The 23,437-nt window shown below is 37.0% G+C and overlaps 1 protein-coding gene and 1 pseudogene across 2 annotated transcripts; both read right to left on the bottom strand.

Moving 5' to 3' along the window:
* Positions 1–493: 493 nt before the first annotated feature.
* LOC133705956 (probable phosphoribosylformylglycinamidine synthase, chloroplastic/mitochondrial) lies at positions 494–9,356 on the bottom strand (annotated as a pseudogene).
* Positions 9,357–15,327: 5,971 nt separating this feature from the next.
* Positions 15,328–17,468, bottom strand: LOC133704652 (AT-hook motif nuclear-localized protein 15-like). 2 transcript variants are annotated; one of them, XM_062129544.1, is made up of 2 exons: positions 17,245–17,468; positions 15,328–17,149 (listed from the first exon to the last, which is right to left on the bottom strand). In XM_062129544.1, the coding sequence occupies exon 2, from the start codon at positions 16,555–16,557 to the stop codon at positions 15,553–15,555; it is 1,005 nt and encodes a 334-aa protein (XP_061985528.1). In that variant the 5' UTR covers positions 16,558–17,149; positions 17,245–17,468; the 3' UTR covers positions 15,328–15,552. The 2 variants fall into 2 exon arrangements, with proteins under 2 accessions (XP_061985528.1, XP_061985529.1); XM_062129545.1 differs by having other exon boundaries at positions 17,260–17,468.
* Between the last annotated feature and the right edge of the window lie 5,969 nt (positions 17,469–23,437).

The following is a 23,437-nucleotide window of genomic DNA, read 5'->3' as shown; positions in this document are numbered from 1 at the left end:
CAACAACAGGTGTCTATGGTGTCTCTCAAGGTGCCCAAACATTTGCACAAATCACCTATAATATAAACGAGTTCCAACTTTGGGCATGAGTTTCTTACAGTGATTAGAGTTTGTTTGTTTGTTTTTAAGATATTTTTTGTGATTGTGATTTTAAAAAAATAAATTTTAAAAAATATAATTAAATATGATTAGTTAAATTTAGATTCGTGTTTAGTAAAAATTATAGTTGAGTTTTATGTGCAGCAATTGTAGTTGTTTTTTTAAAAGTGTTTTTTACTTAGAAATGCATCAAAATATTTTTTTTATTTTTTTAAAAATATTTTTATTACCGGTGCATCAAAATGATCTAAAAATATAAAAAAATAATTAATTTGAAGTAAAGAAAAAAATAAAAAAATTTAAAATTTTTAAAAAAATATTTTTAAAACGCAAAAATAGAGTTTTACAAAACTCAATTAAAAAAACATGTAAAAACTGTATTTTAAACTCAATATTTTGATGAGCCATGCAATTTGGTATATTACCAAGCACCTAACCATGTTTTTTACACAGCAAATGCAAAAACTAAAACGAAACAAAATGGACCCTTAGTTGCCTTGCAGGTTGCCAGGTTACAAGAGGAGATAGAAATTCTTGGGAACCAGATGGCCAGTCTCACAGTCGGGAACTAGGTGGAAGTTCGCAAACAATTTCAGACCTGAATTTTGAAATGCTGTTTTCCTTCCAACAAGATGCCATTAACACAACACTATCAGAACCCACAATCTGCACAACTAAACCGTTCAGGATATACAACTGGTAACCAAACTTTTGACGGCCGAATGAAGGCACCACTTCCTTCCTTGTATGGATGGGAAGACCAAAACAGTTTTTGCAACCCTCACCGCGTCCTTTAGAGAGACTTCTCGAAGAAATGGACAAAGAGATCTTCACTTTTTGTTCATGACCAGACAGCGGAAACAAAATAATATGAGATGATCCTTAACTCTGGGGACAACATTTGGCAACCTGCAAGTCAGGGCTAGCGCAACAGATGTTTCGTGGATCAATAAGGAAAATTGTATTTGCATCTTTGTAGTTTCAGTTATGTAGATTGCAACGGTTCAATGTCAGGGTGTGAGATTCCAAATAAGCATTTCCTGTCATCTAAAAACATCTAACCTCAGACCTGCAAGCAATCATTTAGACGAGACACATCCAGAAAAAATTTCGCTCAACTCTAGCAAAGGCAATATTATTCCAAGCAGTTGGCAACACTACCAGTCATGAACCAAAGAAATATTACGTGATTTGATGTATTCAATACATTGATAATCATGAACCAAAGAAATATTAAGTGATGCAAAGCATTCAACAGATTGATACTTTTCTCAATATTTACCCATATAAAACCTTTTTCAATGCCACGTGTAAGAAGCTTCAAAATGAATTCCATACAACCATCTCTTTTATCCCAGAACTCTAAATCAAATCAAATCAAATACCTTTAGTAGCCTTTACAAGATGATGAGAAGAGATCAAGACGACAGATTCAGGTAGCAGCAGAAATAGAAAAAAAAGGTACATGCATAGACTGCAAAATGCTACATGGGAAATCTAAACCAGACTGATTAGGCAGTTTGCAATCAGGCTTCAAGGTCATTAAAATATATTGCAGCCTAAAATAAACCCGTTCTATTTGAGAAATTATTCAAGTTCTGGTTGTCAAAATAGATCATTTAGTAACTAGCCGAGACAAGCACATATCCACAATTGTGATAAAAAAAAAAAAGAGATACTTGAAAAAATTCTAAAACATACTAAACATAATTATGATAGGAATATATCATGGTGTGCTCAATCCAAAAAAAATGCACCCACCCTTGCATCAAGTCACCAAACACAAAAATACCATAGAGAAAGTGAACTTCAAATATGCAGTGCCTTTCCAGGTCATATGATTGAATTGATGCAACTACAAATAGTTTCCAATTCGTAACAACAACCACTGTTTGCACTCTAGGACTAGTTTATCTATCATCTTATGTTGGGAATGCCCCTTTCACAGCCCTTCCATTAGAATGCAACAATTAGCTCCAACCATGCTGTTTCACAAAAAATTATTGGTCTCATTTTCATATGCAATCGTACAAATGCAGATCAAGCTATGACACCATTAAACATTGCCTGACTATCTCATTAGCAAATTATAATATTAATAATTGTCTATAAAATAGATTGTAACCTTTAGTACTATAAAATAAAATAAATACATACGGGTGATTGAGATCATAGAGTATTTGTAACTTCAATGCTGGAATTAAGCAGACAAGCATGATAAAATGAAATTGAATGAAATAGCAGGAGAAAAGCTCATGCTAGAATGACAACATACCTAAACTTTAAGGTCAATCCACTTTCTGCAAGGATGACTGCCTTCATTCAGATCTAGAAGTGCCTGGAACTCCTTGCGTGAAAAGGATGGAGCCTCAAGCAGCATTCCGCAGAGCATAGGCTGCAAATTTTTATTTTTTAAACGCTTGAGTTTAGCAGGATCATATACTCCAACATACAGGCTCTAAGCCCGTAACCAACGAGAAAACAGTGTGCAGTGAGAGATTTTGTAAATCCAATGTTTTGCAGGTCTGAGCCAAAATTATTGTAGAGATTTGTGGAAGGAACAAACGAAGAGGCCTCTGCACATTGCCCATGAATTGTCAATGATAGCACAACCATGAGAGATCCAAGCTTAGGATCGAATAAGGCTTCCATATGAGCTTGAATAACATAAGAATTTTTCTGGTCCATCAGGGAACAAATTTGGGTTGCTATTTTGTAATTTTACTACAACTATGATTATAAACATAAAAGCATAGATGTATTCCAAAATGAATCCCCACCATGCAACACCCTTTTCTTTCGGATCAATTAAGTCTGTAAGAATTTGGATGATGAAACTAGAGCAGAACCAGATGAAGTACCTGCAGCACATAATATGCATGCACAAGTACCAACAGAAAGAAAGACAACATACTGAGACAGGCAGACAGGTGCAGGGCTACATAATTTTATATCATATCATGTTATCATACTGAAATTCTAAACAGGCACGGCATGGGTAAAATATATCGGCACCATGTCACCTGGATATAAATTTTCACTGCAATGATGTGAATAAGTGATATGGTGATGCAACATGAACCAAGCCTCCAAAAAGTGATACCGTGACAGAAAGATGGAAATACGGATATATTAAGATGGTTTGACGAGTATTTAGCACCAAGCGCAGTTAACTGTGGTTTTGACAAAAATACAGCCAATTTTAGACGTGAAGATAGGGCACGCAAGCTCTATAATATATTAAATCTTCTCTGTGGAGAAACTGTGGCAAAAAAATTGAATGACCTTCAGGCCACAGCTGATACCTCGCTCAGTAAAGCTTTTTTTGTTTTGGGACGTAAGTGGGTGAATAATCAAAACCTGAAAAGGGGAAGTAAATTTGTGGAGTCAACAGCAAAATATAAGCAAACACACAATCACAAACATCAGGTTTATAGGCTTCAAAGATGGACAATAGCCACCATCTCATTTCTGTGTGCTACTGTACACTTGATTACTGAAACATAGAATGACAAAATATGTACCGCAATTGTACAGGTTCAATTGGTTGCAACGCAGATAATGTTTGGCCATAACATGGAAAACCACATAATTCTTCAAGATCGTGAATAACTAGAGAGGTTATCCTGAATTGACTGATTCACAGAACATAAAATTCATTCAATTCCATATGCCACACACCCCTGACTACTCTGTTTGACACTTCCCTGGATTAACGACTTGGCTTTCAATAAAAATGATTCATGGATTGCATAACTAAAACAGTTCATTCCAAGCTGGTTAAATAGGAACCTCTTCATTTGCACAACAGCGTAAACAATGGAAGGGTCATTGCAAGAAGTTGGCCTCAGTTCTTTATGTCACTCATCCATCACAAAGGATGTCCAAAAAATTTATTTTTCATTAACAGTTAAAATTCTTCCTGCATAGCTCATTAAGCACTTAAGCTACAACACAAAAGGACAAACCCAAAACATAGTAAAGGGAACAACATGAAACTCAAAAAAGTTGTGCACCCCACCTCCCTATATTAATGACTTGGCTTTCAATAAAAATGATTCATGGATTGCATAACTAAAACAGTTCATTCCAAGCTGGTTAAAAGGAACCTCTTCATTTGCACATCAGCATAATCAATGGAAGGGCCATTGCAAGAAGTTGGCCTCAGTTCTTTATGCCTCTCATCCATCACAAGGGACGGCCAAAAATTTTTTTTTTTCATTAACAGTTAAAATTCCTCATGCCTACCTCATTTAGCACTTTAGCTACAGTACAAAAGGATGAGGCTAGAACATGGTAAAGGGAACAACATGAAACTCAAAAAAGTTGTGCACCCCAAATCCACTCAAACTTCTGTGTATTTTTGGCAGAAAAAATTGAGGAAAAAAATTGAAACCTTGGAGATACTTAGATTTGAACAGAGAAGCAAATCCACCACCTGACTTCAAAAAGTTCTAGATGCCTTAATTAGTAATGAACCCATCCTCCCCGTTCATCAGACAAGATACAGGCCTGAAACAGAAAAATAGAGTATCAGCAAGCAATTGAAGCAAAACCCTGACAAGAATGTTTGTGAAAGACACTAACCTGTCTCAAGAGCACCATTCTCTGGCATTCTGGAACATCTTTAACCACGGGCTAGGGCCTTTCTTGTCCAAACTCCAATGCGTGGGGTACCAAGGGAATTGCCACATCAAGAAGTAACGCTCAGGATGAGGCATCATTGCAAGATGCCTCCCATTAGGAGAACAAATTGCTGCAACTCCTAAAGGAGAGCCATTGACGTTGAAAGGGTAAACTTCTGTTGGATTCCCATCATCATCACAGTATCTTACTGGGGCCAAATTTGAATGAATCACACGATCAAGTACACCATCATCAGGGAAATATGCTCTTCCCTCACCATGAGCCGCCCACACACCCAATGTGCTACCCTCCATTCCTTTGAACATGATAGCGGGCGAGTCCTCTATTGTCACACTTGTAAAGCGACATTCAAACCGACCAGATTCATTGTGAACAAACCTTGGTTGTGATGGGTCTCCTCCAGTACCAAACACACCCCCAACTTGGGGACCTGGGACCCACCCCAATAGAGCCATGAGCTGACACCCATTGCAAACACCAAGACTAAAAGTATCTGGTCGTTTGTAGAACTCTTGAAATTGATTCAAAAGAGGCTGGTTAAACCGTATGGAAGCAGACCAACCTTTTGCAGAATCAAGCACGTCGGCATAGCTAAAGCCACCCACAAACACGATACCAATGAAATCACGAAGAGTGATAACTCCATTCAGAAGGTCTGACATTGTAATATCCCAGGGTTCAAAACCAGCAGCATAAAAAGCTGCAGACATCTCTCTATCTCCATTGCTGCCTTCCTCTCGAATGACAGCTACTTTTGGCTTCGATGTTGAGATCATATATTTATCATCTGTAAAGGTAGGAGTGAAGGACAATCTCCAGGTAGGTTCATGCCTAGACTTTAAACCTTCCTTCTCTAAGTCCACACAAGAAGCTAATCTCTGAAATATCTCCAGATGGAAACTGGTTTCCTCCCAAATGTCTCTAAGGAAAGATGTTTCCTCCTTCAATTGAGTTACCCCATCAACTTTCAATTCTATCGAGGGTGAGGCAATCACTCGCCCAATAATCTCGCCAGAAACCCCAACACTATTGAGCTTTTGCATTACAATATCCAAGTTTTTCTGCTGACTTCAAGAACAAGACCAAGCTCTTCTGCAAAGACTGTTTCAAAGAGGCTCCCCTTTTGAAATCAAGTCCAAAAGAATACCACAATTCCCAGCAAATGCCATCTCCAGGGCACAGACCAGTAGCCCACCATCACTAATATCATGGCCAGAAGAGATTATTTCTTCAGTAATAAGATCCTGCACAAACTCGAAAGTTTTTTTCGGGTAAGAAACATCGTCAAGATCCGGGCAGTCATCGCCAACTTGGTCAAAAGCCTGAGCAAGTGCAGATCCACCCAGGCGCCTCTTTCCCTTGGCCAGATCAATGTGAAGAAGTAAACCCTCATCTCTCAACTTCAGATCAGGGGTAATTGTTTTTGTTATGTCAGGGCAAGTGACATAAGCACTGATAACGAGATTTCCTGGGGCCTTAACAATCTCACCACCTGCATGGGCTGCCATGGAGAGACTGTCCTTGCCCCCATCGATAGCAATGCCAAGTTCAATCATAGCTTCTGAAAGAGCTGTGGCAGCATCATACATGTCAGCTCCTTCCCCATTCAGCTTGGCAGCATACATCCAATTCCCGTTTGCCTTAACATCAGAAAGAGAAGTAATCTTTGCTCAAACCAGATTTGTGAGAGCTTCTCCAACAGCCAACCTCGCCATAGCCTTCGGATCAACCAGACCTTTGATAGGTTGTTCCCCAATGGCACAGGCACCTCCAGTCAAGTCAGTATAGGTCTGAGCAATGACGGCAACATCAGCAAGTGTAATTTGCAGAGGACCAACAGTTTGCTGCTGTGCTACAAGACCTGTTACACACCTGTCCACTTTTGTTGTTAAGAATCGTTTTGAACATACAGATGGAAGTCTTAATACCCTCATTAAAGCATCCCTCACTGTGATGTCTGGAGCAATATCAAGTGGCTCTCGTGCAGAAACCACCCGGTGGAACTCAAAACTTTTCTGAGGCATGTCCCCAAGAACTTTCTCAAGCTCAAGATCCACTGCAGGAGGAGGGGGAGGGAGTCCATTTGAACGACATTTCTCAATAGCTGAACTATCAACCAAGACAACACGTCCCTCGCCACTAATAGTTCCGATAACAGCCATTGACACCCTTTCCCTTTTGCAGATTGATTGCAAGAGGTCACGGCTTTCAGCCTTCACCAAAATTGCATCTTGCTCCTGATACTCTGCACCCCATATCTCCAAAACAGACATTGTGTGATCACCAACAACAATTGCCTGGATGTCAATTTGAGCACCCTTTGGATATATAATTTCCTTCACAACATTACAGTTACCACCGGCTCCCTGATCATGGATACTAATGATTGGATTGTTCTCCCCCATCTCAATGCAGGAACGAACAACACGATACAGTTTCTGTGCCATTCCAGCATCTCCGCGCTGTACTGCATTAAAGTCAAGATCAGCATCATTCTGGCCACTCACCATGCTTGATGCGGCCCCACCTCCCATTCCAATTCGATAAGCAGGACCTCCAATCTTTACAACCAGCATGCCAACATCAGGTTCCCCTTTCGTTATGTGGGTGTGATCAATTTGCCCTATGCCTCCACTGAACATAATTGGTTTCAACCATTCCCGCCTCTCCCCACTAGGAAGTCGCATACCAAAAGTTCTATTGTAGCCCCGAATCAAGGGCTCCCCAAATTTGTTTCCATAATCTGAAGCACCATTGCTAGCATCAATGAGAAATCTGCAAAGGTGATGCCAAGTTTGATGGGTATGTGAAAGAATGATCTTCCCATGGCGCATAAGACCCCTCAACATTCAGATTCCCAAGGCAGTAACCAGCTGTAGATGCAACAACAAATGACCCTCTACCTGTTGCATGAGTATCCCTAATTCGACCCCCTGCACCTGTCTCTGCCCCAGGGTGAGGTGCCACTGCACACGGGAAATTATGAGTCTCGGCTGTAAATAAAATATCAAGGTCACGGTTGCTTGCATTTAAGGGACATGTTGAGCTTGGCTGAACTGGCCGCAATTGCTTTACAGGGAAGCCTTTGATTGCACTCGAGTTGTCCTTGAAACTAATGACAGAATTATTTGGATTCGCCTGCAACGTGCTCTTCACAATCTGCATAAGAGTTCTATTCATGGGCTGTCCATCTATAATAATCTTCCCAGTGAAAAACCAATGCCAGCTATGCTCGCTATTAGATTGTGCAATGTCAACCAATTCCACAGTTGTCGGATTCCGCTTGATGTCCTCCCTGAACAAACTAGTATAATACTGTAAATCTTGCTCATCAAACGCAAGCCCCATCTCCTGATTAATCTCCTCCAATGCTTTTCTACCCCTCTCCATGACAGGAACATATCGAACTTCCTCCGGAACTACACTGGTTTCGAAAGATGTAAGCTTCTGAGTATAAACACACTCAGTCATCCGATCATGAACCATTGCAGCAAACTCAATGATTTGATAATCTTGCAACACACCCTTACTTTAGTAAGTACCTCCTTGACCGTTCCAGTCTAGTAACCTCTGTCAACCCACAAGCATGACAAATTGATACAGCATTCGCAGACCAAGCTGTGGTAAAAGACAACCTGGGTCCAGCCTCGACTATCACAGCATTCACTCCTTCCTTCATCTTCTTCTCGAGAAAGCTCTCAGTCCCCAAATTCTCGGGCTCATAAGTTTCTTGTAGAAGCCACCTAAGAACCCCAAGCTTCTGGCTTGAAATCCCAGACCGAATCCCGATATTAAAGCACTGCTCAGTTCGCAAACTAACAATCTTATTTGAAACTTTCGTTTGAACAGACTTAAGTAATTCAAGAGTTGCACTCTCTTGAATCAACGGAATGCGATAAAAATGAATCAGTTCTTGCGCGGGCTTTTCAATTAAACATGACTGCTCATCAACAGAACTCGTCACACCCCCAGAAACCAAAGCTCTAGGCTTTGATTGCGCACGACACCTCAATGAAACACTCCTTTTATTAGATACACCAAACGCAGGCCTATGACCACGAAGCATCCCAAACAGCAACTGGTTCCGTCGATTAATAGGCAAATCTCTCTGCACATACAGGGTTTTCCTATTGTTACCCTGTAATAGAATTCCAGGAAGAAAACAAATCACAAAAAAATAAGATTTCTAGAACAATTAACAAGAAATTGAATCCTGCAAGTGCAGAAACAAGAAAAATTAAACTGAAAATTTTATCCTTCGTACACAATCAAGAAAAGTGAGAGTAAAAAAAAGACTTACAAGCAAGAATTCTGTTGCTGCTGTGATTTCTCGGGTACCCGCCATTACACTGGACCTGTACAAATTCACGAAACTATATGGGGAAAAAAAAAACAGAGGCGAGACAGGAAAAGAGTGTGTGTATGTATATCTATAAATAATAATAAAAAAGAAGACAGCAGAGCATGAAGAATCATGGCTAACCTAGAGCTACAATTTGCAGGTTGAGAGAGTGCTTGGGCTTAGGGTTTTGTGTGTGCAAGTAAACCCTACTCTCAGAGTAAAGTTGAGAGAGAGAGAGACAGAGAGTCTATTTTTCTATTTTCAAAATATGTTTTTAAACAAAAAAAGAAAAAACAAAAAAACAAAAGAATCGAAGTTGTACTTCCTCGCATGATAAAAATGGACAGAGTGGTCCTTTTCATTTCTTTTTTAAGAAAGGTAGCTGCATTACTAAGCATCACTTGAAAGCACAGTACAGAGAAAATCAGGAGTGTGACTCCAAGAAACATCACCCATAAAATCAAATGACAAATTAGCAAGAAAATGCGCAATTGAGCTGGCATTTCTGTTGACATCAACAATCTTGATAGTAGCTGAACCATCAATCAATCTGCGACAGTCCTGTAGGACTAACCCATATTCGAAAATATCAGGGTGAGCTAATTTTGTAGAGGCAAATGCCATCTACAAGGGCTTTTGCATCTCATTCAATGATGATATTGTTGCAACCAAGTGTATGAAGCTTCTCCAAAACCCCTGTAAGAGCTAATGCCTCTACCATGCGTGTTCGAAAGCACCTGTGGTTAGCCAGCAGCTATACTCAATAGTGTTTGGAAATAAAAATCAATCTGTGTTTTTATAAGTTTTTCAATTCGTTTTAATATGTTGATATCAAAAATAATTTTTAAAAAATAAAAAATATTATTTTAATATATTTTTATATATAAAATAATCACAACCACACTCTCGGATAATAAAAAACAGCTCCCATACCTGCAACATTATTTGAGATAGTAGCATCTACATTGCACTTGAGAAACCCCAGGGGTGGCTTTTCCCAGTTATGCAAAGAATGCTGACGTGAAGGTGTGGTTGATTTGGTCTGAGCACCAGTCCAGATGTTGAGAAAATCCAGGCCTGTCTTGACTGCTAGCTATATGCGAAGGCATTGATCCATTATTCCATAAGCGATCACTGCGAGGAATCCAAATAGACCACACAGTCACTGCCATTCTCACTAGCTAGATTAATGTCCTCCTCAAGGAGCCGGAAATGGGAGAAAAACCACTGCTCAAGGGAAACGTTGATACTCATGCAAGTAATCACCCCCGGGAATGGGAGTTGCATCTCCTTCCTGATGCTCCTCTGGGAACAACTTCTTGTATGGATTATAGTTTTAGTAATATAATTAGTGACATTTTATAAATTACAATGTGATTCTATCGATCAATATTAATATGTTACATCATGTCAGTAATTCTAAAAAATCACCAAGTTTTCTGTTTTCATTTTTTCCATGCATCTCTTGCTCTCTAAAAAAAAATTATAACCCCCCACAACTTTACCCTATCCAAAACCCCACCACCACCACCTGAACAATAAGCCGCCACCCTAGTCACCAAAATTGCAACCGTGCAAGGAAAAGTAATGCATGACGAGTGCAAGTACATTCCAACCTTCAATGTTTTAAAAAAAATAATTTTAATATTAAATTTATTTTCTTTGAAAATGCAAACCCTAATTTACTTTTATAATATTTTTAAAGATTAAATTCTATTTAAAATTCAATTTTTAACACTTAAAAAAATTTTAAACATAAGATTTCATTAAAAATTTTAAATAGAATTCAATTCAAAGATTACACATGTTATAATTAAATCCTAAATCTGACTTTGTCTATACTGTTCTAATAAGTCGTTCACATAAGGTATTGCAACCCTGGAAAGCAAGAGCCAGTGTTTCACGATAGTGACCGATTACCACGCTTTAGCCGCAGGTTGTAACACCCAGATGGCTACGAGTGAAGGGCTAAGATCATTTTAACCGTCAATGGGGTGCTCTTTTTTTTTTCCTTTTTTTTATCAAATTATACGCGGGAGGTTCAATTCGCCGTGTGTTAAAAGTAGGAGGACCGGACTTGATTTTCAGCTCTTACTTTAACCAGAAAACAGGAAGCAGAAAACGTCAAGGATCTAGCTTCAAATAAGACGAGGTTATAAAATCTACACATGGTGTAGTAAATTTCCAGAGAAAATCTGATAGCTCCACCCTCGAAAGAGGAGACGGATTGGTTTCTGATTACAATAGTCAATTTACTGCTCAAATTTGCTGTTCGAGTTACTAATTGAAACATTCAACAAAGACCATCAAGAGTTGACAAACGAAGCCAATATACTACCACTGCCATACAAGATGTGAAGAGAGTTTATAGTTGTTCACCCATAAATAGCTCGGTGACGCAACCTTTTGCAGAAGCCAAAATACATCAGCCCAGGGTTATCAGAAACCTTTTTTTTTTAGACGAAATGAAAAATGCAATGTAAACTTAAATTGTAAAGTTGTAAATAATTTTTTTAAATTAATTATATATTAACAATTCTTTGGATGATGGAAGTTTAGAAAGAATTGTAATTCATGATGTTAATGAACCAAAAAAAATAAAGGAATGGAAAGAGATTTCATTCCATTTTGAATTTTTGAATCCTAGAGTGAACCAAATATACCCTTTTGTATGTATGAAGTTTCGATCTTTTTTACTTTAGGTAATGTCGGCTTACTTAGGAATTGATGGTGGAAATTAGAATGATCTTGCTAATTGATTTTAGAGAAGCCAAGAACATTTAACAGAAAATAGGAGGAGATTCTGTTCCATTTTTCATCAATCTTGTATGAACCAAAAATAACCCTTTTGTTTAAAGTTTGATCTTCTTTTTTTTTTTTGATGAATATATGATACTATTTAATTATTTCTGCTTGATTTTGTAGGGTATTCCATGGAACAATATCAAAAGCCGTTACATAGACCCAGGAGAAAGGTAAAAAAGAGAGAAGAAAAAAGGATTAGGCTACACTGGGAAGACGAATGCCAGCAACTTGAGCAACTACGAAACATCATCTTGAGTTGAGTGTTCCAGGTCTTAATTTACAACAAATGTGTGCAGTTGAAGCAAAAAGAAAGAAATAAAAAAGAAAAGGAATACGAGTAGGCAATTTGATGCAACTGGGACTTAACGTGAGAGGCTCAGCCATGTCATCACTAGGCAGTTATGGCCACCAATCTTTCGCCATTTCAGTACTGCTGTAGATTGTGTGTGAAGGTGTGGATCCTACGAGACTAATGGACTTCATGGGTGAGAAAGAGGACTACGCAAATCTAAAGTAATAGTTTTCTAATACAGTTTGAATCTTTCTTTGTCAGCAAGTTTCCATAACCATCAAAATGGAGTAGAGGTTCACAACTGGATCTAACATATGTATGTCACACGAAATGTCGAGAGACTGCTATAGGTTCATAATGACAGTTTCTTCAGGCAAAATGGTTCAAGACCAGTTTGATCTCATATCTGTCATGGAGAGAGGGGGGTGGGATGATCCTTAGTCTCAGCCAACCATTTAATCCCAGAATTTACGCTTTAACATTTAGGCCTTGCCATTTGATCTTCTCATGAAGCAAAAAAAAAAAAATTCCAAAGACAGGTGATAACAAATTAAGACTTCCATTATGCGTAAATCTTTTTCTAGCTTACTAATTTTACACAGTCAAGTTTAATTTTACTAATTTTTAAGTTTTTAATCAAAATTTATATGTTAAATACATATTAACTCCTAAAAACGTGTTATTTTACAACTAAACTAGCGATTTTGACAATATTAGATCATCCTATCAACAAAGATGAAGGCGCACAAACCGACATGACATGATGAATAGCTTGCAACTTGTAAGAATTTCCTAGGTCAATTCGAAACATGTAATACGGATTCGAGCATACATGGACATGCGTGCAATCAAAATTATGTACATTTGAAATGATGGAAGAAACCCAATGAGACCAAATCAAATGCGCATCGGGAATGAGAATCCGATCGAATCTAAAAACACTATTATCATGCATTATAGAGGGTGCAATATTCTGATTTTTCAGGCTTGGCAGAGGCAGCAGAACCAGATTCAAGAAGTTAAACTGCTAATTAATACGAGAACAAAATATTCCAAATAAAAGATTCACTCACACACACCAAGCAAGCAATCGGTGCAAAAGCGAGATTTTCATTCCCTGTCAGCGAAAGGAAATTGATCAAATCAATTAATCCAGCTGTTAACAGATATTGACTCGAGCAAATTAAGTGATGATAGCAAAATGGCTCGTTTTCTCAAAACCGAATCAATCACTAGTCATGCACGTTACCTTGCATTCTTGACACACACCACGCTTACAAGACATCCATGTACGTCCGTCGCTGGAAATCGTTGGTACAAGAAATATTTCCTGTTGAACACTGACAATTTGCATTTCTCATGAATCCGTAAAAGCAACCTTTCCTTCTGGTATTCTATTTCTCGGAAGGATGACATTCTTTCCTTTAAGTTTGTGCCACATGCATAGTCGACCATACTTAACCTCCATCCAAGGTAAGTCTTAAGTCTTCTCTACTCGTGTTAATGTCACACGCATAAATACATAGCACATAACTGTTCATATTTTCTTCAATGTCTATCCAACCACTTTGAAAACTTGCCCGCAACATTACATCAACTACCTTTGAATAAAATGGTGTAAAATGGACAAAATAAATCTTCACAACCCTCACGGCAGCTTGCCATACTAGTAATAACCAACATCATATCATACACAAGTAGGATGATGACAAGCTCTCAGTTCTAATAACTCATTTGAAACAAGTAATTCAAACGGTCAATAATTAATGAAATTAACAAAATTAAAATAAAATTCATGCTCAGAAGACCAGCACAGAGATCTAGCTAGCTATAATCAAGGGAATGCAAACACTGGTTTCTTCAATCTTCAATTTCCAATATATAGAAAACGGTCGTGCATTTTTTTCCCAGTTGTAAAGCTCATGCTCAACTTGAGGACATTATATAAAGTGATTGCATGATTGTACAAGACAAAAGTAAAGATTAGAAAGAACTCGAACTGTATCAAGGTGCTAAACCAAAGAAGAGACGTACTGAAATAGATTAGTCTCAAGTACTAAACCAAAGAAGAGACATCCTGAAATAGATTAGTCTCAAGTTGCTAAACCAATTAATTAGAACTTCCTAAGCTGCCAAGCAATGAAGCAACATTGCTATTGAAGGAATACATATACAAGAATAAACAAGTGGTGAGTTCCTAAACAATGATGAGCTCTAAGCAGTAAGCTAAAAATTCTAATTATATGCAATCGCATATCGGAATTAGAACTTGCTAAGCTGCCTATCAGCGAAGCAAATATTGCTATAGAAGTAATATATCGGGAAAAACCAAGGGTGAGTTTCCCAAACGATGATAAGCTCCGATAGTTAAGACTTGTCCAGGTTTCTTGTCGTTTGACATTAAGAACTTAATTCCACCACGCATGCATAAGAGTAACAAGCTAGTGTGTGCGTGTGTCTATATATATATATATATATATATATATATATATATATATATATATCTGGACGATCTTAGCGTGCATCTACATAACTGGATGCAATATGTAGGTTATTGAAACCCTAGACACTTCTTACAAATAATAGTTTACTGGAAGATGCTAGATGCTAAAAGAAAATTCAAGGGTAGAAGCCAATTTGCTATCTTTGGCCAGGAATTGGCCTCCCGAAGCAGTAAGTGTAAAGTATTCAAATCATCAGCTGCCCATACAAGTGACAACCCAACTTGGCAAATTATATTATCCCACCGTGCACTAATGATGAAAAATTCCACCATTTTCAAAAGCTCGACCAATTTGGAATATGAAACGACCCATTCGAAGGCAAGTGCAGATGAATCAACCCCACATTTCATATTCAAAGTAAAAAATCAACTGTTACATTGATGGAGTAAGCTTAATTACTTCCAAAATTTTCCCAAATCACACATTTCTGAAACTATGTTCCGCAAAATTCTAACCATTTTAAATAGAGAAAAGCCAAATAATGCAGATAACATATGAGGATATGATTGGCATGCTTACCTATAAGAAAAGAAAAAAAGGTTATCTGGTCTCATTCCCAAATTTCTATTAATTAGCACCGATTGCAGTTCTTGACTAGTATATTTCTTCTTTTCCTACATCATCAAAAACATACAATATTCTTCCACAAAAGGATGATCAGAGAAAAGCAACAGATCAAACATCAAAGAGTTTCAACAACAAGCAAAACCTAACGATGAGAACCAGCTAGTTCACACAGACTAAACCAAAATGTCCTAGCTACCTTCTTCATTATGCTTACATAAAACTGTCTAAAATACTTTTGCACATAATCAGTCATCCAATACAAACTAACAGCTCTTCTCTTTCTCTATATCACATTATTAGTAAGAAGGGGGAGGACGAGGAGGGGGACCCCAAAACACATCATGTGGCATTTGGCCATTAGGTAACAAATTAGGAGGCAAATTGAACACAGGGATTGAACCATGCTCACCTAGACCCTGAGAAGATTGAGTCCCGGGATTATTACCACCACTTGCAGAAGCGTTGCCATTATTAGTCCCTGACGAATCCACTTGCTGCTGCAATTGCATCCCTTCTTGCTCTTGCTCCTCAAGTGGCAATCTTTCATACGTTGCATTACTAAACGTTGCTGCAATCACCATAACTGGCCCTGCTGCTACTAGCTCCCCCATCACAGTTCCTCCCACCACCTGCCCTTGTGCACCTGCCAAATAAACAGTTAGCCTCGTTGCTCCCGGAGGCGACGGGGCAGGCAGAAACGAACCGGAAAGTGATAAAATCTCGAATCTTCCATTAAGAGTGATAACCCCACCAGGTGCTGCAGGCTGCCTAAGAGTAACATTGTCCACAATGCCACTTCCACTAAGGATAGAAACGCCGTGATGTCGGCGATGACAGAAATTGGCAATGCTATCCACAATGTCACTGCCGGAGCTGATTTCTAAGACATGGCTTCGGAGAGAATTAGGGCTTTCTTTGGTGATGACGACGGGGGGTTTCGGTTTGTTCTTCGAACCGGCAGGTCGGCCTCTAGGCCTGCGAGATGTGCTACCACTGCCTGATTCAATGGTTTCATGAGCTATGTGGTCGCCAGATTCTTGGTTGGTGGTGTTGTCTCTGCTATCCTCTTGCTCTTCTCGGTTGTGGCTTTGGTTTTGAGCACTGGGAGGTGTGGCGGTGGTGGTTGTTTTAGGGCTATTGGTGTTGGTGTCAATGAAATTTTGTTCTCTTCTTGGACCTAAACGGTTCGAACCTGGAGGAGTACTCTCTTCTTCAAGATTTCTCAATTGAAGAGATGGAATCGAAGATACTGGATCTCCACCGCTCATGGCAACATTTCCAGCCCACCAACGATTTGCCATGTTTGATTCTTGATAGAACCAAGAAAGGCCTAGGCTTTCGAACACAAAAAGAAATCCAAGAGACAATAAGCTAAGGATAGCTTATATTTGTATTGCAACTCTTTTTCGGTGTTCTTGTCTCACTCTTATATCAGTTCCTTTTTGAATCAGTAACCGACAAGAACACAACAACGAAAGATGGAAGAGTATCTTGGCCTTATTACCCTCTTTGTTATTTGTTTGCTTGCAGCAAGCTAGATGCAGATTGAGAGAAATCAGCTAACAAGTCCAAACAGATATAATCCATAACCTTATCCTTTATTCCTTCTCACCAGAAGAAGGAATCGAATTCAACCCAAACCCACTAACCCGGTTAATAAATACTACTAGCTTCCCATGTTGAATGAATCAGGCATAAGAGATATGGGTTTCCTTTGCTTTGCATGCGAAAATCAAAACCCTAAACATTACCTTCCAAATTCATAAGAATCAGATCCAGCAATACAAAACCCACTTCTCTAAACCCAAAAACTTGTAAAGATCTAGCTCCAAATGAAGCCAGACATGCAGAAATTCTCCCTTTTCTCAAAGAAAGGCCTTGGAAAGCAAACACCTGTATGGAAGAAACTCAACTCATCTCTCATGTATACTTGAATACTGTATAGTGCGAAATTGGTCACAGAAATAAAAAGATAAAAAGAACTTCACAGCTTTGAGAAGTACACAGAAGTCAGATAAGACTCCAAATTTGGTAGGAGTACTTTGCCCGCTGCTTTACCGGTTCTGAGATGTGGGTGGACGTTAAAAATTCACTTAGGCGTACGATAAGGATTCGTGTAACGCGAATCACTACATCCAACAGCGGTTTTGCAGAGTCTGGTCTTTTCTTGTCTCACTGGTTTTTTCGGTTTTGTGCACTTCAAGTTTCAAGCTTCTCATTGAATAACTTTTTATACTATGCACCCACCCACAACCTACCAGGAAAGCTGGACCAGTGACTAGGATCACACTGGTCAGTAATTACGGGTTTTCTTGGTCAATTACTAGCGTACCATTACGTGAAACACTCATCATTTCGTTTCTTTTGTCATGAATACTTTACATAAAATATTTTTTTATTATTTTATTAAATTATTTATAATTTTATTATGTATGAAATATATCTGATAAAATTTATAGTATTTTTGATTTTTTAAACGCGAAACAACATCAGATAAAATATAATTAGGAACAAAATTAGGATTGCGATCAAATTCTGTAAATGTTACGTCATCAAACGATCTCTATCTAATTTATGTAGTGTCATTAAATAAAGTTAAACGCTAGTTTTTGAATAAAACATAATTAAAAAATAAAAAATAATTTTTATTTTTTATTTTACTGGATCGAAACTAATTCAATGCATTTTGAGCTTTGAACCAGAACCGGTCCAACCAGAACAGTGGAGCTAGCTACACTGTTCATGCTGATTAATTAGCATGAACAGTGTGCAGGAAGCAACATTCGCTTGCTTTTATTTCCCTTGCGGACACAAAACACTGTAGGACCCATGAATAGTAAACTGCTTTTTTCCTTTACCAAACGGGTTGCATCTGCGTTTTGTTTAAAACGCAGACGCAACCTCGTTACCAAACGCCCTCATTTTGGATGAACGTTTTGTAATGGTCGTAATTTAAATTTTTTAAAAAAATATTAAAATAATACATTCAAAAAATTAATTTTGATATTATTATATTAAAATAATTTAAAAATATATAAAAATAATAATTTTTTAAGAGACCATGTTTCAAAACAACCTTATATTTATGTGGTGTTGTTGTTTAAAAAACATATACAAAAATGTGTTAATTGCATTTATATCTTTTTAAAAGTTTAGGTTATGTTCACACGCTTATAAACAGTCTGATATAGTCTTTTTTATAACTTGTGTTGTAACCCATTTTTGGATTCCCACACAAAAATTAAAAAATATATATAATAATAAAATAAATAAATAAATACATAAAAATAAAAATATATAGCCGGAAGAAATTAGAAAAATAATAGGAGGCTGGAGTAGTCAGAAAATTGTCAGAAAAATTGATTAAGGAGGATAAAAATACAAAGATTGAAATTTTGACAGTATATTCTTGAATGATGAGAGCCCTGTTGAAAAAGAAAATTCAATTTGAGGAGAAAAGTCTAAAATTGGATGTTTATGGACTCAATTGGATTTTATTGAAGGTTTAATTGAATTTATAGAGGGTTTGATTGCAAGAAAAATTAACTTTTAAGTCAATTTGGGCTTTAATTGGAAGAAATTAAAGTTATGGGGTCAAATTATAATTTTTAAAAGTTGATTTGGTCAAATCAGGGGCTTAATTGCATAAATATTGAAGTTTAATGGTCAATTAGGGACTTAATTGAGGAAATTCAAAAGTAAGGACCAAACTGGAAAAGGCGTGTAAATAGAGGGGCTGTCATTAACCAAATTAGGGGCTAAATTGAAGAAATTAGAAGTTTATAGATCAATTGAGGATCATATTGCATAAATCAGAGACCAGGGATCAAAGTGAAAAAGACGGCCAACTATAGGGCTGCCGATTGAAGTTGGCAGAGATGCAATTGAATTAATTCTTAAAATCACAATTACATTTGAGGACTTAATAGAACAAAGGATAAATTGACGGCTGATTTGAAAATTGGTGCATTTCGGCGCCTTTTTTTCTTTAAATGAAACGGCGCCGTTTCATGTTAAAAAAAAAGAACAGAACGGTGTCGTTTTGAACGACACTGTTCCTCTTTCTTCATCCCCTGGACGTGCAGTAGGGGAAGAAAGAAAATTTTTGTTTTTTTCTTCTTTAATTTTGCTGCCTCTCTCTTCCCACGTGCTCTGCCAGGATCCGAAGCCCCACGCCCTTTGATGATGACAAACCAGGGGAACCGCGCCAACTGGCCAACCAACCGGCGCTGCCCTGCTCCTCATGCGCAACAATAAAGACCCTCACTCCCTTGGCTCTATAAATAGCAGCCAACGCTAGCACAGGTGGTGGGAGGAGGGAAAAAAGAACCGAAAGGGAGACAGGACTGAGAGAATAGAAAGAGAGGAAACGAAATAGAGAAAGGAAAGAACACGGGGAAGCTTGAATCAAGGGAGGGAATTTTAAAAAGCCAGGAGAAAGAAGGGATAAACCATTGCTAAACAAAAGAAAAGAGAAAAAACGAAACACTAGAGGAGAGGGGAAGAGCAGTAACTTCTCCGCCGCTTGAAACAACAGCACCGCTGCACTTAGAGCCTCCATCCGTGAGCCACGCCACTGCCACTGGCCTCCGCCGCAGCACTACCAGCGAAACATCCAGACCAGCAACGCACCGCCTCCTCCGCGTCAGGTAACCCTTCTTTCCCCTCTACTTTTGCTGCGTTGTCGGTTTAGGTTTCCCCTCCTCGTTTGTTTTGTTGTCGGGCTAGGCTGGTTCCGGCCCAACCCTTATGTCTAGGTCAGGTCCAGTTCAGACCCAAAGAAGCAGAGTGAATTGTTGGGCCGAGATTGGCCCCGCCCTTTTCAGGCCGAGATCGGTCCAACCCTTTTGGGGCTGAGTCTGGCTCAGTTCGTGCCGGCCCAACCCACATAATTATAATATTATATATTATAATATTTTTATAATATATATATAACAACAAAAATGTTAAAAATTCTGAAAAATCCTTTAAAAAGTTTGCTAATTTTCCTGCATATTTTTTTTTATCAAAATTGCTTAATGCTGGTTTGTATTTTTATACTGTAAAGATACAAATCCAGTATTAAAATATCTTGTTTTCGTCAAAACATTACAAAAAAAATTAATAAAACAAAAAAAAATTTGTTTTTTATGCATACGGCCTAATCTCTCCAAAATAAAGAAAAAAAATCATCACATCATATTGTCATACAACAAAGAAAATTTTAAAAAATATACATATTAGAATGTATTTTGGCTTTAATAACCAATTTATTAAAGCCTTGAGAACTAGGCCAATATTTCAAAAATTTCAAAAAAAATTATTTTGTTTTCTTTTAATATCTGGGGTTACGACCTTATACGTAAGACGTATTCTAAATATTAAATTCTTTTGTTGACGTCAGAATTACCAGATAAGATAAGGATCTCCTTATCGAGGAGGACTTTTCTTAAACTATGCCAACAACTAGGAAACACGCCAAGACTTTAGATTTTATCAGACAATCAAACAATGCAATTTACCTTAGGTAAGACGTATCTGGGGTGCTAATACATTTCCTTTACGCAATCAGTCCCCGTACCCGATCTCCGAGACCAGTTAGGGTTCTTAGTGACCAGAATACTAGGTGGCGACTCCCATTCCATTTTCCATCGATAAACGACAAGAATTTATTGTCTCCTCTATATTTGCTAGATAGATATACATATTTTACATTTTACATTGAAATGGATTATTCGTTGCGACGCCACACACCTGCGACAACTTGAATCAGCTTGTTATGCTAATTTTGACACTTTAAATGGAATTCTAAAAATATATGTGTGTGCAATCATGAATCTATTACCGGAAAGGTACGTAACAAAACGCCATTTTATCTGTTTTTTTTAATATATATTTATGGCATGCATAATGTTTTTTTATACTAGCATTAACATTTATAAAAAATACAAAAATAATAGCTATCTACTCATGTGTAGGGGTGTTCAAAAAAACCAAAAAATCGATTAAATTGAGAAAACCGGCAAAAAATAACCAAACAAACCGAACCGTGAAAAAAACCGATTAAAAATTTGAAAAAACTGACCGGTTCGGTTTTGATTTTTTAAGCCTGGAACTGAAAAAACCAAAACGAACCGAATTGAAAAAACCAGATAAAAACCTGAGCCAAATCGAAAAAACCGAGCAAAACCGGAAAAAAACGAGACAAACCGAAAAAACCGAGCCAAACCGGTTTGAACCGGTTTTTGCTCTAAAAAACTGAACCGAACCAAACCGAAACCGGTCGGTTGGAACCGGTTTCGGTTCGGTTTCGGGTTTTTTTTAAATAAATAAAGTCGGTTTGGTTATTTTTTTTTGATAAAAATCGAACCGAACCGAAAATGAACACCCCTACTCATGTGCATGAAACAATCAAAGTTTGATGTTTATTCGAGTTTGATTTAAACAATAAAAATACAAAAAATACTAAGTAGTCTTAAATATTATAAGAAACTAGCATGAACAATTAAAATAAATACAGAGTGTGAAACACTTAATTACGGATTTTATGTGACAGAGAATATTAATTTCTAAATGGATAAATAATTAATGCGAGCAGCTTATAAAATTATATAAAAATCCTTAAACTTAAACGTAAAAATTTGTTTTGCAAACATGAAAGAAAAAAAGAAATAGAGAGAATTAAGCTGATATGATTTATTTTCTGCGCAGTTGTAATTTGTAATATTTTAGTACTCTAACCATTAATAATATAAAAAATTATTAATTACAACTTAACTGGTCAGATTCTAAATATATTTATTATAAATTATTAATTTAAGTTTCATAAATTTCATGTCACTGGAAATTTATATTATTATTAATTTAAAGATCTACAAGATTAATTAAAGTATGTATAAATTGATCCGGATATATGTTGATTAAAAAAAAATATATCAATAGAAAAATATTTGAAGCTTATACATCCACTGCACAAAAATACCAACCTGAAGCTACAACAATGCCACAACACGCTCAATTGTTCTAAAACACAGATATCGAAGAAGAAGGAGAAGAAAGCAGACTGTAATTATGGCGAGGAAGAGGACGGGGGACGGGAGGTAAGGCTAGTTTTTTATGGTGGCTCCTAGCATTTCTTAAGAGGTGCGTTTTGTCTGGTGGGGGTGCGCGGGGTGAAGTGCAAGAGACGAGAGAATTTGGTGGCGAGTGGGAACACGTCATTGTCTACAAGTCCCGACAAGGAATCGAATGCCAAGGCTAGGAACATGACTCGACTACCCATAGGTAGACTTAACTATCTAACCTGTAATTTAACCCCTTTTTCAGTGGATTTGTTTTCTAAATTAGTACATTAAATTACGAGTTTGACATCATAATATTACTTTTAAAAAAACAGCGAAGTACAGCTTTTTTTACATTGTCACACTACTAAAATTTCTTATTCTCAAACCCGTCAAAGACAACTATCATATTTCAGAATGAAGATATTTAAATAAATAAGGTTGACTAGTTGGATATATAGTCATAACCGGTGAAATATTCTGCGTCAAAATTATATTTTTAAAATATATTTTATCAATAAAAATATATATTTTTGTTAAACTTGTAGATTTAAAAACATACTTCAATTAAAATTTTAAAAAATTATTAATTTTTCTCGTAACTAAATGATATATTTCTTATACAAATTATGTAAATAACTTAACACATATATTTATAAATTAATAGAAGATATTTAAATCTAAGAGAATATATAATCATGTAATACCAAAATAATAACTTAAAAAAACTGTAATATTTTATTAAATTATAGAATTTTTTTATAAGTTATTTTTTCAAATGTAAAATTACTGTTTAAACTGTTAAATCTTTATATTTAAAAAATCTTGTTAATTTTGGCAGCGTTGACAATGTTGATTTTCCTCACTAACCAATCAATTGTTTTAATTAATGCGATCGCTAAATCCTAAATTTAAATAGATGTTATAAATATAAAACGCAACACAATTAAAATATAATATTTCCTCACAACTTTCTGTTGACGTGTCTTTTCGCCATTGACTTGCATTTTACATGTTAATCGCTCCATTTATCTTTTGCAAAAGCGGTGCACACGTGTCTAGCAGTCTTAATTTTTGTTTGTTTGTTTTTTGAAGGTTTCCTTCTGGTTGTGTTCCCAAAGTGATAAGCAAAGGTCGCAAC

Source organism: Populus nigra, chromosome 10 (assembly GCF_951802175.1).
Source record: "Populus nigra chromosome 10, ddPopNigr1.1, whole genome shotgun sequence".
NCBI classification, from domain to species: Eukaryota; Viridiplantae; Streptophyta; class Magnoliopsida; order Malpighiales; family Salicaceae; genus Populus; species Populus nigra.
This window is presented reverse-complemented; position numbering and strand designations above follow the sequence as displayed.

Bases quoted from the DNA above. Each gene is read 5' to 3' on its own strand.
- LOC133704652 (XM_062129544.1), bottom strand. From the start codon at position 16,557: ATGGCAAATCGTTGGTGGGCTGGAAATGTTGCCATGAGCGGTGGAGAT.